The sequence below is a fragment of the Phasianus colchicus genome, chromosome 6 (genome assembly GCF_987193195.1).
Source record: "Phasianus colchicus chromosome 6, bPhaCol1.hap1.1, whole genome shotgun sequence".
NCBI lineage: Eukaryota > Metazoa > Chordata > Aves > Galliformes > Phasianidae > Phasianus > Phasianus colchicus.
Genome location: NC_143441.1, coordinates 51303293 through 51320774, shown reverse-complemented (window position 1 = coordinate 51320774; position 17482 = coordinate 51303293). Strand labels below are relative to the sequence as shown.

General features: G+C 43.0%; 1 protein-coding gene across 1 annotated transcript in view; it reads right to left on the bottom strand.

Moving 5' to 3' along the window:
- The window catches only part of OBSCN (obscurin, cytoskeletal calmodulin and titin-interacting RhoGEF), a 175186-nt gene that overhangs the window by 116181 nt on the left and 41523 nt on the right, over positions 1 to 17482 (bottom strand). Inside the window, exons 16-27 of the mRNA XM_090143262.1 lie at positions 16888 to 17163; positions 15410 to 15685; positions 14353 to 14628; positions 12875 to 13150; positions 10931 to 11206; positions 9868 to 10143; positions 8595 to 8861; positions 7859 to 8128; positions 7379 to 7642; positions 3111 to 3377; positions 2681 to 2793; positions 1812 to 1965 (exon numbers count right to left, since the gene is read on the bottom strand). Of these exons, the coding sequence (XP_089999388.1) occupies positions 1812 to 1965; positions 2681 to 2793; positions 3111 to 3377; positions 7379 to 7642; positions 7859 to 8128; positions 8595 to 8861; positions 9868 to 10143; positions 10931 to 11206; positions 12875 to 13150; positions 14353 to 14628; positions 15410 to 15685; positions 16888 to 17163 (2991 nt within the window). The remainder of the gene's footprint in view (positions 1 to 1811; positions 1966 to 2680; positions 2794 to 3110; positions 3378 to 7378; positions 7643 to 7858; positions 8129 to 8594; positions 8862 to 9867; positions 10144 to 10930; positions 11207 to 12874; positions 13151 to 14352; positions 14629 to 15409; positions 15686 to 16887; positions 17164 to 17482) is intronic.

Sequence of the window (17482 nt, the reverse complement as noted above, 5' to 3'; positions counted from 1 at the left end):
CTTTCCGGTCACATTAAGGGTAGAAAAAACATAAAATAAAATGGTTTGGGTTGGAAAGAACCTTTAAGATCATCTAGTTCCAAACCCCCTGCTACAGTCAGGGACACATCTCTCCAAACCGACTCTTCTCAGGATCAAGGCTGCTTTCAAGCCATTCTCCTCCAAGCCTGTACCCGTGCTTGGGACTGCCCCAACCTAGGTGCAGGACCTTGCGCTCACCCATGTTGAACTTCATGAGGCTGCCATGGGCCCACCTCTCCAGCTTGCCCAGGTCCCTCTGGGTAGCATCCCTTCCATCTAGCATGTCAACAGCACCACACAGCTTAGCATCATCTGCAAACTTGCTGAGGGTGCACTTGATCCCACTGTCTATGTCACCTACAAAGATGTTAAATGACATTGGTGCCAACACCAGTCTCTACCCGGACACTGAGCTACTGACTGCAACTCTCTGAGCGTGACCATCCAGCCAATTCCTTATTCTGCAATCTTATCCTTATCCATCAAATCCATTTTTCTCCAATTTGGTGACCAGGATGCCATGCAATGCTTTGTACAAGTCCAAGTAGATAATGTCAGTTGCTCTTCTGTTATCCACTGATGCTGTTACTCCATCATGAAAGGCCACCAAGTCTGTCAGGCATCACTTGACCTTGATGAAGCTATATTGGTTACCACCAATCACCTCATCTTTATTTTCCAAACTATGCCAAGGAGAACTAAACAGAACTCTACCGTCTCTTGTGTCACTATAAACCTATCTCAATCATATGCTTCTCTGCATGCTCCCCAGTCTCTCCTTAGCATGTGTGCCCAGAACATATGGGGAATCTCAGGACAAGTTTTATCTAGAGGGTACCTTTGCTTCAAAATCTCTTGAACATTACACAATTCCTTTTTAACTCTCCAGGTCTGCACTTATTTATGTCATAACCAGACCACGTTTCTGTGCTACTGCTTCCCTTTCCTTCTGAAGGGCCTAGATACAACTTGGATTAACCTCAGGAGCAGAGTTCCTGCATAAACCAGCCAGCACTAAAACAGCAACCCAACCTGGCTGCAGACAGAGAGAGAAAATGAGTTCACCAAAGTAACAGAACAGGACGGATGTTCATGAAGAGACTGCTAACACTGAACCTAAGTGGCCACATGAGGACAGCATCTAGTAAGAAATCAGAAAAAAGAATCCTTTCAGATGTTCCTTTGGAAGATGGCATCTAGCAGGGCATAGCAGACCTGCATGTTCAGTGACCAGTCTGATGCTTCAGAGCCTGGTGATGAATTACTAAACTGGGGTTTAACCACTGCAATACACGGAGGGGAAATCTGTCTCGAGCATAAAGAAGAGAGGCAGTCAGCTATCATGGCATTTTCTTTAGCATTTACTACACTGGTAAAAGGTATGGCAAGTCTTGAAATTGTACCCAGGGACTGTCCAGTTTGTATTCAGGCCAAGTCCTTCTTTGGCAGTGGCAGAAGCAGAACCAAACCATGGGCATGCCAGACACTGAATCCCTGATCTGTGCCAGTCTGTCCAGTATTTACTCACTCGCTGATCTAGAAATACTATTTAGATTCCAGAAAATGTAAATCATTTCCAGTAGATGGAAAACTCAATTAGAGCTTCTTCCAAAAATATTCCTCTAAGTACAGAACAAGCACACAACAGTTCTGCCAGTATTTTTCTCACTAAAAAGAGAAAGATATCCAAAAATGACTAACTAAGAAATGCCCAAAGTGCCCATGAAGCATTTCTGGCTGAGTAGCAAAATACCTTAGTAGGATTTATCTACTCATTCAGTTAAACATACCATGAACCTTTAGTGTAGCTGATGTCTTGTCTTCAGCTGCTTGGCACGTGTAGGTTCCCTGGTCTTCATATTCACACTTGTGGATAATGAGACTTCTCTTATTTCCTTGGGAAGTAATGCCCACTTTTTTACTTTGCCGGAGCTCCTTCCCGTCCTAGAAGGGAAAATGCCAAGTCAGATCTCCATCAGTCCTTCCATCTCTGCACTGAGCAAAAGGAGTCTTCAGCTCCATGCTTAATGTACCTGCCTCCCTAGACTTAATGGAGCTGTACTTACTGGAACATATACTGAAACTTAAGCACAGTGCAATGTTTTCAACACGTAGGAAGGGCTGTAGAATATACATATATTCTGTCTGACCTGTGACAGCTTAAAGCACTGCAGAGGATTGGTAACAAGCTCATTTGGACATTACCTTGAAGAAGTGACATTATACCCACGTAAGGGAAGAATCAGCTGAGCCCCAGGAAGGTACACAAAGTGCCTGAGCAAATTCTCAGACTATAAGGTGCAAAGAAAACTGAGGTTTTACCTTAAAACTCAGTTCACAACGAGGCTATAAATCCTGGGTGAGAATTTCTATGTGAGAGCTGAAGCTCAAGACTGTACTCCTACCAACAACATTTTGTGCAGCAAGACCTCAGGAGTTCACAATAAGCTCGAGACAAATTTCAATTTCAAGCTGATAAATGAACTCAGGATATAACAACAAAGAGTGCTGACCTGGGCAATTTAAAAAGCATAAAGGAAAAAGAGCTATTTCAAAGCTATAAAGCAAAAGCTCAGACTTGCATCCCTTGGAAGTGAAATTAAAAGCTCTCATTCATTTCCAGAGAAGCCAGAAATGGAAATATCATTGCGTGCCATACCTTGAACCACTTGACATCCACATTGGGCCTGGACAGCTCACACTCCAATGTGACCTTGTCCTTCTGAGTGACACTAATATCTGCCAATGGTTTGCTGATTTTCACAGGCAATTCTGAGAAGGAAAAAAAAAGGATGTGAATTTAGTTGGGAATGAGATCTCTAGGAGCACCTGGCATGAGGAATAATAAAAGGCAGCGCTTACTTTCCATGCTTAATATAACTTGTAATTAACAACAAAAACCTACTGTTTTGAGCATGTTATCATTACTTGGGCTAGGGACAATGATGTTACAACAATCCTCTCGATACTTGAGGGATACTCTGGTGGCTCAGTGCAGTGCAGTACTCTGCAGTTGCAAAGAAAACCGGTTGTGCTCTTAAAGTACTCTGGAAGAGGAGCAGATAACCAAATCCCAAACCAAGCAGTACCTATCACAGTGAGCCTCCCTGTTGAATTAATGCCTTCTGCTTTAAAGGAGATGAGTCCTGCATCTTCAAGAGTCACAGAAGAAAGTGTCAGTGAATGTTTCTTCCCCTGGACGCCCATCGTGATATTTGGTGCAGGCTTCAGCCTCACGCCATCCTTCTGCCAAGTCCCTTCCACATCCTCGTGGGACACCTCCACAGAAAAGGTGACAGTCCCCTTCTCAGAGACTTCGAGGGGCTGCAGACCTTTCACCAGCTTGATCTGCCTCACTGAAAAACAACAGGGAGAGGTTGGAGATCTCACACCAGCAGCTGAGAAATAGAATCATAGAATGAATCATAGAAAGGTTGGGTTGGAAAGGACCTTTAAGATCACCTAGTTCCAACCCCCCTGCTGTAGGCAGGAACACCTTCCTCTAGACCAGGTTGCTCAAAGCCCCATCCAGCCTGGCCTTGAATGCTTGAATAGCATCAGGACTTCCAAAAGAAGTTACTTCCCTCTTCCTCCCCCAGGTACAGTATCTGCAAATTAAACAACAACTTCTACAAAAAAGGAAACTTGTTCATAACCAGATCCATGTGTGCTCTTCTTAAATGGATCCTTCCAGATGGTATAAAAACAGCCACAGGCAAAAGTTTTCAAGTGGCCCCCTTGATATTATCCTACTTTGTATTGCACACAAGACTGAAAAAAATTACTTTTGCAAAGTTGTTCTTCTCATAAGGCAACAAACATTTGGGGAATAGTAGAACTAGGCAAAGTTTAACTTCATATCAAGAGATTTGAAATTTCATTCTCATGTTCTTGGTATAATTTCTGCTATAATTATTTGACCTAATTACTCTTTTCCCTGATGAAAGCCTAGAAGTGTATCACAAGAAGGACCAATTTACCCATGACTTTTTTATTTGTCTTACTCAAACACCTCTTTCTGACCCTAACTGACAATAAAATATTCAGCCAGACTACAGGTTTGAGCAGCACAGTTGTTTCTAGTATCTCCTGAAATCTTAAGCTTGGAACACACACGTGTCTTTTGATTAAGTGCCTTCTACAGTGGAGAAAAGCAATAAGTTTTCACATAGCTATTCCTCATTTACTTTGCTCTGAAAGCATTCTCAAACCATGCAATATCAGTCCAAGGAGAAGGGAAAGAGATGGGAGGGATGCTCACTGACAGACTGAGCATTTAAAGAACATCTGCTGACCTCAATATGAGCTCTAACATAGCCAAAGAAAATAATATATTCAAATATTTGCTTAAGTGACAAGAAATACGGAGCATAACTTTAGTCTTCTGCTGTTAAATTCTCGCTTCTACCATAAACCAGGACAAGAGCTGAATGCTGTTTTAGTTGGAGGATTCGTATTTAAAATAACTACAGCTGAATGACTTTTGTACACTGCCCCTTTCCTGTGCTTGTATGATCACAGTAATTCTCTACTACATTTAGCTAAATTCCAGTTAGGATCATGCTTCACCTTGGATCACTTAAAGCTTCAGCCACTTAATGAAACTATCTCAGTTCATCTACAGAGAAGCTATTTTCTATAGTGACAATAAGCTGTGATTGCAACTAGATATCTGTAGAGCACAAGTCCCATAGTTATCTTGTGCCAACATCCTCTCCTTCCATCAGGACAGGAAGTTTTTAATCCAGACTCATGCAAGCTTGCATGACACACCTTGTGCAAAACTGTGAAAACACTGTTGGCAGCTATCAGGACAGCCAATTGCTTCCTGTATAGACACTGTTCTATCAGTTTTGCTTTTTCGCTTGGCTGTAACAACAACCAGTGTCTAAAAACTCACACAGCTGAAGCAACCATGCTGACGTATCGCAGTCACTGGAGGTGCTCAAGAGGCATGGGGATGTGGCACTGAGGGACGTGGTTAGTAGGCATGGTGGGGTGGGCTGGGGTTGGACCTGGGGATCTCAGTGATCTTTTCCAACCTGAATGATTTGATGATCTTTCTGGAAGGAAACTGACACAATCAGAGTTTGAAAAAAATGCCTCAGGGTGCAACTTGTAAGAGGGAATGAAGCAGCAAACTGCCCAATGCTGAGCTGCATTCTTCCAACATGTGATATCTATAAACTGCTGCTGAGATTTTACATGGAGCCATTCATCTAATCTCACTGAAGCTGCAAGCCTGAACCTAAATATAAATCAGGATCATAGTCACCTGTGGTTCCTTAAATATTCAGAAAGACACCCTACAGGGTAATTCAGTGCCTCTACAAATTAAAGCAGTCTCTGAAAGGTCTTGGTATTTTCCTACCTCTGTTGGCCGCAGAAGGATCTGAAATGATGCACATGGCCCAAAGATTAGCACTGACAATCAGCTGGAGGTTAATATCTGCAGGTTGTTTTGTTTGTTTGCTTGCTTGTTTTATTCCCTACAACCATCCAGTTTGGAGAAAAGATGAGCAACTGCCAATAGAAGTGATAACTGCACATTTTGGGACACAGAAGCAGAGTTTTGTGACAACTGTCAGCCTGGAATACGTTGATGATGAAGCTGTCCTAACAGTGCATGCCAGTAATTTGACAAACCCTGCTCTGTATGAGACAGTTTGTCATCAATTTTTGATATTTTTGATTCCCAGTTTGCTCTTAGGCAAAACAAACAAACAAACAAACAAAAACCCAACCCAGTCCTCATCTCACCCTTTCCAGCTGCTGCTTCACAGAAGGGGCAAAATAAAAATGCTTTTGTACTAGCAGAGAGACTTGTAGTGGAGTAACTTAAGTAAGAACAGGAGATTGAAGGTGTTAGGGAAGACACCCAGGCTTTAGCTACAGGGCATGTACACAGAATCACAAAACAAAGGCCAAAGTCAGAGAAATTAGAGCTTCATAAGAATTAATGGGGTTGTTGTCTGCAATTTCCTCATGCCCAACCTATTTGCAAATGTAAACCCTTCCAGTGAAAAAAAGGAAAGCTACATGTAGGTGGGGAGAATTGTTGGTGAAATTATTTGTGATGTTTTTCCTAATAATATGCCCAAAATCCTGGAGCAAGAGTTAAACTTAAGCACTCATGCTGTATAAGTAATCTCATGGAAGGAAACTGCAAAGCTAATCCACAGCTAAAACAGTTTAGAGACAAATTGCAGAAGCCTCTTTACTTTGCAGAAGTCTGAACTTTAACCTGCTCTAACATCTATGCAATGCTGAGATTCTAGTACAAAATCTGAAGCAATACAACAAATCAACCTGTCCATCTTGTACATGTGAGTGTGTAAAGAACACACTCACACCAACAGAATGCAAAATTCTATGGCTGAAAACACCTACAAAAATCATCCAGCCCTTCTCCATTGCTCCAGGACATGCTCAGCTCTTTATGTCCCAGACAGATATTTCACTAATCTTTTCTGAAACCCGTGGTGGAGGCTTCAAAGCCCCTCCAAATGACTTATTCAGTCATCCAACCATTAAAAAGCTTTTTTGTTGTATAACCTGTATCTTCCTCATTGCAATTGAAGTCCATTATTTCTGCATGGAGAACGGATTGTTTGCTTCCACTTTTACGTACTATAGCCTGCTATCAAGTCTTTCAGTACCTATTATTTATGACCTACACAGCAGCAATTGGAGGCAGGGGCTTTGTAGACAAAATTAGATAGACCTTAAGTGCTTAAATTCTGTCCTTGTCTGTTCTGTAGCAATCATGGCAAAAGGATGCAGGAAATAGGACAGAAGTACAGGACTACAGCTGAGACACCATTAGCTTACTTGAAAGGAAAGCATCCATAGATAGATTTGCTATTGTGTTTTTATTTTGATTTTTTAACGCTGATTGAATATAAGGAGATGCTCTGAAAGATGCTCTTTGTAGAGAAGAACAGATGGGTAAGCAGGGAATAGGTCGCAAATAGCCACACAAATGAAAAAAAGCAGACTGCACCAGAGTGAGAAATACCAGAGTCATAGAATGGCCTGGGTTGAAAAGGACCACAATGCTCATCCAGTTTCAACCCCCAGCAGACCAGGCTGCCCAGAGCCATATCCAGCCTGGCCTTGAATGCCTCCACAGGTGGGGCAGAAGAAAGAGAAGAATCAGCTAAAAAGTTATGGTCAGTGACATGCCTTCTCTTCCACCTTATCTCAGGTATTTATCTCATGGCCAACCCACAGCTGTGTCCCCATGTCCCCATGGCAAGGCAGGGGTGGCAGTGGCCACTGTGATAATGGAGAAGACCTGAATCCAAGTTCAAATCAAATCCAGTGTATTTACAGACCTCGCAATCATTCAACTTACTTTCCACATTGATCTTGGCTTGGGTCTTGTCATCAGGACTCTCACAGCAGTAAAAGCCCCTGTCTGCAAAGGAGATGTCCTTAACTGTCAAGATGTGCTTTGTTCCCTCAGCTTTGATCTCTATTTTTTCACTGGGCTTCAATACAATGCTGTTCCTCATCCACTTGACTTCTGCAGGCTTGGTCAGCTCTACCTCCAGGGTCACTGTGTCTCTCTCTTCAACAGTTTTAGGCTCCAGTTTCTTCTTGAATGAGATTGAGGCCTCTAAATGAGAAGAAATAATAGTAACAATGTAGAGAATCCACAAAACAGTTTTTTAGAAAGAATTTAAATGGTGGCTCCTGTCCCAATGCACTCTGGGAAACCCTACTTAAGGAAACAAAATTCCATACCGTTACCATAATCAGAGGAAAGACTACATAAAACCCACAAACCACAGCACCAGTGACAACCTGTCAACAGGGCATTACTGCCCCTTACCTCGGACTCTGAGGTTGGCTGTGCTTTCTACACCCTCAGCATTGGCAGAGATTTCAGCTGCATCTTCCAGTGTCAGATCAGTGATGGTGAGGCTGTGGTTGGTGTCCTTCTGTGAGATCACATATTTCTTGCTGGCTTCAATCTTGACACCATTCCTGAACCAGCTGACCACAGCATCACTGGGAGTAACAGTGCACTTGAACACAGCCTCTTTTCCTTCTTCAGAAGCCACGTTGTTGAGACTCGTAACAAATTTCACCACTCTGGGAGCTGATGGAGAAGAAGAAACCACTTAGGAGCACATCTTTGAGATGCATTATGAGCACTTTCAAAGACCCAACAGGGTCAATGATTTTATTGAAAGCATCAAATTTTATAACTCGCAGTAAGTGATCACCATAACGCACCATCACATCTCCTGTCTGTAGGTTGTATCTATAAAGATGCAAGAAAAAAAAAAGAGGAGAAGAAGGGAAAAAAAATCCTATCTTACATTTAGGATGCTTAATTCCAGCCTCGATGCGCCATGAAGGCTGATTTGCCCACCTACATGAGCTCAACAGCTGTGCTCTTCACAGAGTTTCCACAGCTATTTAGAGAGGAAGTTTTGTACTTGGTTGCTAACACAGGGAACAGCATAAACACATGAATAAACTCATCTCTGCAGGGTTGTAATGGCTGATGAGGGAAGCCAAGAATCCTTCCACACTGTCACCCTTCATTTCCAGAGACATACCTTTGGGGGTGATGGTAATGCTGCTCTTGTCATCTCTGGACTCACAGAAGTACTCTCCCTCATCCTCAGCCCGGACCCCTGTTATTGTCAGGGTTCGTCTGACCCCTTCCTCGTGAATCTGGAAACGTTTGCTGGGTTTGATCTCAACTGCATTCCTGCGCCACACCACCTTGCCTTTGGCATGGTTCACTTCACAGCTCAAAGTCACACTGCCTCCAATCTCAGCCTTAACGGCTTCGAGCTTCTTGGTGAACTTCACTGGGATTTCTAAGATGGAGAGGAAAGAAAAGAACTATGAGAAAGTAGAAGTTAAGAAATGTGTTCTACAAAACCTATTAGAGACAAATTTAAAAGGAAAAAAAAAGACCACAAGAAAATCAAAGCAAGCAAAAAACCCACAAACAGACAGACTTGGTGATCAGGGTAGGCTGAAATAAACCCAAAAGATGGAAATTCGGAGAGATTTTATCAACATGGAATTATATTATCATTATCATTCTGCAACACAAGAACCGTGCCTTAGAGAGGCTTGAGGTTTACCTTCCTATGTTTCTAATCTTCTACCTGATGAGATGCAGGGTGATTTTTTGTTGCTATTGTTGGTTGGTTGGGATTGTCTCTTGTTGCTGTTTTAATTTATTTTTTTTTTTTAACAGAGTCTAATTTGCCTGAATACAATTAAAAATCTGTACAGATGCTAGAACCCCAGCAGCCACATTTGTACTTCGTGTAACTGCAGACACAACCAATGGGATGTGACACATTCAACCTGCTGGATGGATCATGACCTGCTAGCAACCACTCCCATGCAGTCACAGCTGAATGGAGCTGGTGGGGTGCATGGGAGCATTTCTCCAGCTGGTGGGGTGCATGGGTGCATTTCTCCAGTGTAGGTGTCTGAAGGGACATAAATCCCATTCTACATCCTCCTCATCAGATTTGCCATGCTTAGCAGAGTCAGGAAGAGCTAAGGCTTTGCCCATGCCCTAACAACTGCTTCAGGAGGAGATAGAAATTGCATGATGACAGTGGGAAGCAAACACCAGGAAAAGTTCTTGAGCTCTCAAGCGGTCAGCAAAGGACAAACTTGGATCTCTGGAGGCAAGGACTTTTCTGGTCCGTGTTAGGGATGCCACTGCAGCTGCAACAGCAATTCAAGTATGAAGGTTGGAACAGCTTTTAAGAGAGATCAGTCTTCTTCACTTCACATCCTCCCTTAAGAAAAGAGCAGCTGTTAGGAAGGGACACAATTTGCAGGCTGCTATCTGCTCACCTTTCACTTCTACTTTGAATTCCTGTTTGTCATTCTTTGTCTGGCAAGCATACACAGCAGTGTCTGTGCTCTCTGCCAGGTTCACTGTCAGAGTCCTGGATGCCCCATCACTCTTGATCTCATACTTCTTGCTCGCCTTGATTTCTCTTCCATCTTTGTACCATTTCACTACAGCCGTTTCAGGTGTTACTGAAGTAATCAGTGTGATGCTTTCATGTTCTTGTACAACGAGAGGTTCCTTCTGGACAAATTCCTTTCCAAATTTAGCCTCTGGTTCTGGGAAAGATATTGAAATAGGAAAACGAATAATAACTTCTCAAATCCTCAAAGACAGCAGTTTTCAGTTTCCATGACTCACAATTGCATACCAGCTCCATAATCTGTTACAACATAAGAATATGGCTAATGCAATCTTTTGCTGAGTAGGAAGAAAGAAAATGATCCATCAGGAAATGCAGAGCTTCTGCTTAGAAGAGAAGCAAAGGAATGGAAATTAAAGTATGCATTTTATCTGCTATCTGTGAAAATGTGTTTCTTAAAAGTAAAATTACCTGTGTAATTCTTCTGCCATTTCTAGAATTCTAAAGCTAATTGAGAAGTATTAATATGCTGAGTATGGCATAAGTATGGCCTATTTTCTACTCTTTCTACTCCCTTTCTCTTGTTCTCTTCATCTCATACAATGCTTTGCCACAGAACTGGGCAGTTCTGGAACACACAGCAGCAGAGGGGATTCTCTTAATCACCTTCCTCCCTATCTCTCTCTCTGCTCTTCAGAACATCCCATGCCTATTTTCAGCTCCTGGTCACTGAAACAGATCAGGTGATGAGGTGTGCAAAGATAAACAAAATCTATATAGCATTTCCTTAGTCAAAAATATTCCCCGACCAGATTTTTGCCTTGCTACCACTACATTAAAAAGGAGAATCTAACGTGTGGTGCAGTTCACTGATGTTGTTGCAGGGGGAATCATGATTGCACCATGCCCACAGGGTAGAAGATAGCCAGTCTTCCTCTAAGCCACACGGATTGCTGCTTAGTGCTCACAAAGTGAATACTCACCAGTTGCTTCCAACTTGAAGGTCAGCTTCTGGCCAGCAGCCTCACAGATGTATTCTCCAGCATCTTTCTTCTCCACCTGCTCCACAACCAGACGCCGGGTTTTGCCCACAGTTTCCATTTTGAACTTTCTAGAGGAGGCAAGCAGTCTTCCATCCTTGTACCATTTTACTTCGGTTGTATCCTGTGCTACTTCGCAGCTGAGGGCGGCACTTTCTGCCAGGACAGCACTCACCTCCTTCTGCACCTTCTCCTGGTTTATAAACACAGGTTTTGGCTCTGAGTGTAGAAAAGAAAGAAAGTATTGACTAAGGGACTGAAATGAGACCACCTTGCAGGTTTGTATGTACAGGTTGGAAAATTTTTAGGTTACCACTTGTGCCCATACTGATTGCCTTCATTAGAGAATACCAACTCTTCTGTTTAAGTAAACTGTAATGCCAAATCTAGGGAAGAAAGAACCTAGGAACTGAAAAGGAACCAAGAGGATCCTTCACACCAGTCCCATGATTGCAAGTCACTATGCAAACATATTTAACCCAAACGTTCCCAAAGAACATCTGTCCTGCAAGCAACCAAAAGCCCCTGAGTTCCTTTTACTAAAGACCCACAGTGAAACATCAAAGACACATAAACTTGTGATAGCAAAGCCAATGGCTTCCTGGTTCACTTTTCATGACCCAGAACAGTACTCCTGGCTTCTTGAACACACTCTTCATGGCTTCTTCCATTGCCACAGCTGTGACTGTCAAAGGCACAAAGGAAATATGCTCTCCCTACAGCACTCAGGTAGCCCAGCATAGTGGCTGGCAAAGTACACAAGTATGTTTGCAACTTCACGGTTCCCTTTGACATCACGAGCTTAAAATAGGTTGGAAACCTAACAGACCTGGTCTGAAGGACCCACTGCTGAGAACTTTTCCTGACCAAAGGCCATTTAGCACCCAGCAAAGTGTTAGGGCATCTTGAAGGCTGAGATCTCAAGCATGTTATATCACAAATTGGAAAAGAAACGTTTGCAACCTATCGCAGTGAGTGTCAATGCCAAAATAGCAAATGACAAAACATATTCCAGCCACACAGTTCTCAGAAATGATATTGAAAGCGTGACATGAAAAGAATTTTTCAATGGCTCACTCACAATTGAAATCTTATAACAATAAAATGCATGAGAAAAAATACCTATTTACTGCCATTCAGAGCTATTTTCATTTTAACACTGCTCTTCTGCTGGTTATCAGCAGAAATTTTTGCTCATCTGCTTTCTGCTGTTCCAGCACTGCGTTCAGAAATGTTTCATAGCAGGGTCACTTGGGGCATACATCTCTCCACTGCCCTCCTTTCAAATTCAGCTGAAAATATTTCTGTTCCTCATCCTGATGGCTCGTAACTTACTCTTCTATTTTTTGCCTCACCAACCCAGTCCTTTGTTCTTTGCGTGTGATTTGCAGATATTTTACTTTGAGTTCTGGGAATACTCGAGGTCTATCGGGTCTCTTAATGTGAGTGGCAGACTCACCATTCCAGATGCAACCTCCAACATAAAGGCATAGTAAACAGGCAGCGTGCTGCTAGGAGGAGCACCTGCTGTTCCTCCCATGACAGGCTGCACACAGAACGTGCACTCCAGCCTCACCACACATATTTACCTTGGTTAGGTGTTTCAATGAACAAGAATCATTATTTGGGATATCAGTCACAGGAGGGATTTGAATAATATCTTGAATATTGCTTTCACTGTACGTGTATCAGCAATTATTATTCTACAGACTGAAACAGGCCTTTGTGCCACACTAAAATCAAATACTTCACTTGCTACAAATCCAGGCAATCAAGTACAGGGAAAAAAAGCTCAGCGCAGACAATTGCAACTGGATCACTGTATAACAGCAACTACGGTTTTTGCTTTATAATCCTCTGCTGTAATACAGACAATACTTGTCTTACCAGTAACATGAATCTTGAAGGTCAGTTTCTGGCCAGCAGCCTCACAGCTGTACTCCCCTGCATCTTTCTTCTCCACCTGGCTCACCACCAGACGACGCAATTTGCCCTCTGACTCCACCCTGAATTTCTTGCTTGAGGTGATCAGTTTCCCCTCCTTGTACCACTTCACCTCGGTCTTGTCCTGGGCCACCTCGCAGCTCAGCGTGGCATTTTCTGTTGGTGCAGCCTTCACCTCCTTCTGCACCTTCTCCTTGTTGATAAATACAACTTCTGGCTCTGAAAAGAGAAAAAGATTCATCTCCAAGATATGAATTTGCCCACTGCCCTTTTAGTTTACAGGAACAATGGAAAACCATCTCTTTGACCTGGCAGAACACACTTAAATCTGCTGGAAGAACACAGAAACTCTGCCATAGAAGGTGATTCGCTTGGTTTTCATTTGCTTGTCTGTCTGCTGTAGTTCTGTTTCCTAAAGAAGCTTTTAGTAATCTTTTTGTGACAAAGCAACTATCTCTGTGCAGTAAGGAGATCACCTGGGTGGTTCTTAAAGCCACTGTACTGCAGTCAAAGGAAGAAATAATTTTGGTTGAAGCTGAGTGCAAATTGACGAATTCCTGGTGTCAGGAAATGTACCATGATGCATCAGAGACCCATATCATTCATTTCTTTTGCTCTCAACACCTGCTTCTGCCATCAGCACTGGTCATTCTGTGTGACAGACCAGGACTTCATGTTCAGGACTTTGTCACTATTTCCCATCCCACCCTGAGAAAAGCTTTGCTTATCTCACACTATTGCATCCGAATGGTGAAATACCCTCATCCTCCAGGAGGCACATTAGTCAGGTCACTTGCAAAAGAATTAAGAGGCAGAGAGTAGGTCAGAAAACGAAAATGTTTTTCCTACTCAGGAGACACAGTAGGGCAATGAATCTTGGATGACTCTCCACATCACTTTCTTCCCCTTACTTCCAACTGATGCCTTAGAAACATTAATCTACACGAAACCTTCCAGTTATATCTTCCCCACAGGATGAGATGAGCCCTTCCATGATGAATAAAAAGTGATCAGACATTGGGCTGATACCCAAATGCTCACCACAGTGTCCCTCTTTTGTAAAACATTTTGAGAATCAGCTGCATTGCAGAGTTGTCCCATTGTACAAGTGTGTGGAGATAGAGATGTACAATTAGAACCTTCCTGTGTATGGATCTGTTCCCATAGCAAAGGGAAACTGTGGAAGTTTTTAAAGAATGGAGCTGCCTGTCCCAAGGACTTTCTAAAGCTTTACAGAGGAGATATAAAGGGAAATATATTCAGAACTCTTTTCATCACTTTTCCATCAGACCTAAACCATACCAGTCATGATTTCCAAAAATATGACACCTACTAGGAAATAGGAAAAGAATAATCGTTCTAAATATTCTAGAAATTATTCTAGAAATAGAAAGAAAAGGGCAAAGAGTGTTCTCTCTCACCTGTGACATGAATCTTGAAGGTCAGTTTCTGGCCAGCAGCCTCACAGCTGTACTCCCCTGCATCTTTCTTCTCCACCTGGCTCACCACCAGACGACGCAATTTGCCCTCTGACTCCACCCTGAATTTCTTGCTTGAGGTGATCAGTTTCCCCTCCTTGTACCACTTCACCTCGGTCTTGTCCTGGGCCACCTCGCAGCTCAGCGTGGCATTTTCTGTTGGTGCAGCCTTCACCTCCTTCTGCACCTTCTCCTTGTTTGTAAATACAACTTCTGGCTCTGAGAAGAGAGAGAGACATTAGTTGGGCCATTTGGAAGAAGAGCAGGATGTTGGGAAGGAGTCAGAAAATGGAATCAGTTCTCCCAGTCTGATGTCCCAGTAGAATGGTGTGGAGAGAAGCTGTGAAATCTGTGGATGTCCCATGCCTGGAAATGTTCAAGTCCAGGCTGGATGGTTCTTAGAGCAACCTGGTCTGGTGGAACGTATCCCTGTCGATGACAGGGATTGGAACTGGATGATCTTTAAGGTCCCTTCCAACAAAAGCCATTCTGTGATGCTTCTTGTATGACTCTCCATGACTCTTTCTTCCCCTAGCTGCAATTTACTTCATGTCTTAGAAACATTAACTTATGCAAAACATTCCTGTAGTATTCTCACAAGCTGAAATGAGACCTTCCAAGACAAAAAAAAATGTGCAAGCATAGGGCACACACACCCTAGTGCTTGACACAAAGCCCCTGTTCTGAAACTTCCTGAGAATCAGCTGCATTGCAGAGTTGTTCCAGTGGTACCGGTATGTGAGAATGGAGAAGTGCAATCAGAGCTTTCCTTTCTATGGCCTCATTCCCACAGCAAAGGGAAATTCCTGAAGATTTTAAAGGATGGAGATGCCTCACGACTGCATTTGGAAATATTTGTTCAATTTCCTCATCAGAAATAAGCCACCCTGAAGATCAGCTCCAAAAATTTCAAGCATAACAGGAAAAACTTACAGACTAACGATCATTTTCTAAGTACTCCAGAAATAGGAAAGAAAGGCTGAAGAGTGTTCTCTCTCACCTGTGACATGAATCTTGAAGGTCAGTTTCTGGCCAGCAGCCTCACAGCTGTACTCCCCTGCATCTTTCTTCTCCACCTGGCTCACCACCAGACGACGCAATTTGCCCTCTGACTCCACCCTGAATTTCTTGCTCGAGGTGATCAGTTTGCCCTCCTTGTACCACTTCACCTCGGTCTTGTCCTGGGCCACCTCGCAGCTCAGCGTGGCATTTTCTGTTGGTGCAGCCTTCACCTCCTTCTGCACCTTCTCCTTGTTGATAAATACAACTTCTGGCTCTGAAAAGAGAAAAAGATTCATCTCCAAGATATGAATTTGCCCACTGCCCTTTTAGTTTACAGGAACAATGGAAAACCATCTCTTTGACCTGGCAGAACACACTTAAATCTGCTGGAAGAACACAGAAACTCTGCCATAGAAGGTGATTCGCTTGGTTTTCATTTGCTTGTCTGTCTGCTGTAGTTCTGTTTCCTAAAGAAGCTTTTAGTAATCTTTTTGTGACAAAGCAACTATCTCTGTGCAGTAAGGAGATCACCTGGGTGGTTCTTAAAGCCACTGTACTGCAGTCAAAGGAAGAAATAATTTTGGTTGAAGCTGAGTGCAAATTGACGAATTCCTGGTGTCAGGAAATGTACCATGATGCATCAGAGACCCATATCATTCATTTCTTTTGCTCTCAACACCTGCTTCTGCCATCAGCACTGGTCATTCTGTGTGACAGACCAGGACTTCATGTTCAGGACTTTGTCACTATTTCCCATCCCACCCTGAGAAAAGCTTTGCTTATCTCACACTATTGCATCCGAATGGTGAAATACCCTCATCCTCCAGGAGGCACATTAGTCAGGTCACTTGCAAAAGAATTAAGAGGCAGAGAGTAGGTCAGAAAACGAAAATGTTTTTCCTACTCAGGAGACACAGTAGGGCAATGAATCTTGGATGACTCTCCACATCACTTTCTTCCCCTTACTTCCAACTGATGCCTTAGAAACATTAATCTACACGAAACCTTCCAGTTATATCTTCCCCACAGGATGAGATGAGCCCTTCCATGATGAATAAAAAGTGATCAGACATTGGGCTGATACCCAAATGCTCACCACAGTGTCCCTCTTTTGTAAAACATTTTGAGAATCAGCTGCATTGCAGAGTTGTCCCATTGTACAAGTGTGTGGAGATAGAGATGTACAATTAGAACCTTCCTGTGTATGGATCTGTTCCCATAGCAAAGGGAAACTGTGGAAGTTTTTAAAGAATGGAGCTGCCTGTCCCAAGGACTTTCTAAAGCTTTACAGAGGAGATATAAAGGGAAATATATTCAGAACTCTTTTCATCACTTTTCCATCAGACCTAAACCATACCAGTCATGATTTCCAAAAATATGACACCTACTAGGAAATAGGAAAAGAATAATCGTTCTAAATATTCTAGAAATTATTCTAGAAATAGAAAGAAAAGGGCAAAGAGTGTTCTCTCTCACCTGTGACATGAATCTTGAAGGTCAGTTTCTGGCCAGCAGCCTCACAGCTGTACTCCCCTGCATCTTTCTTCTCCACCTGGCTCACCACCAGACGACGCAATTTGCCCTCTGACTCCACCCTGAATTTCTTGCTTGAGGTGATCAGTTTCCCCTCCTTGTACCACTTCACCTCGGTCTTGTCCTGGGCCACCTCGCAGCTCAGCGTGGCATTTTCTGTTGGTGCAGCCTTCACCTCCTTCTGCACCTTCTCCTTGTTTGTAAATACAACTTCTGGCTCTGAGAAGAGAGAGAGACATTAGTTGGGCCATTTGGAAGAAGAGCAGGATGTTGGGAAGGAGTCAGAAAATGGAATCAGTTCTCCCAGTCTGATGTCCCAGTAGAATGGTGTGGAGAGAAGCTGTGAAATCTGTGGATGTCCCATGCCTGGAAATGTTCAAGTCCAGGCTGGATGGTTCTTAGAGCAACCTGGTCTGGTGGAACGTATCCCTGTCGATGACAGGGATTGGAACTGGATGATCTTTAAGGTCCCTTCCAACAAAAGCCATTCTGTGATGCTTCTTGTATGACTCTCCATGACTCTTTCTTCCCCTAGCTG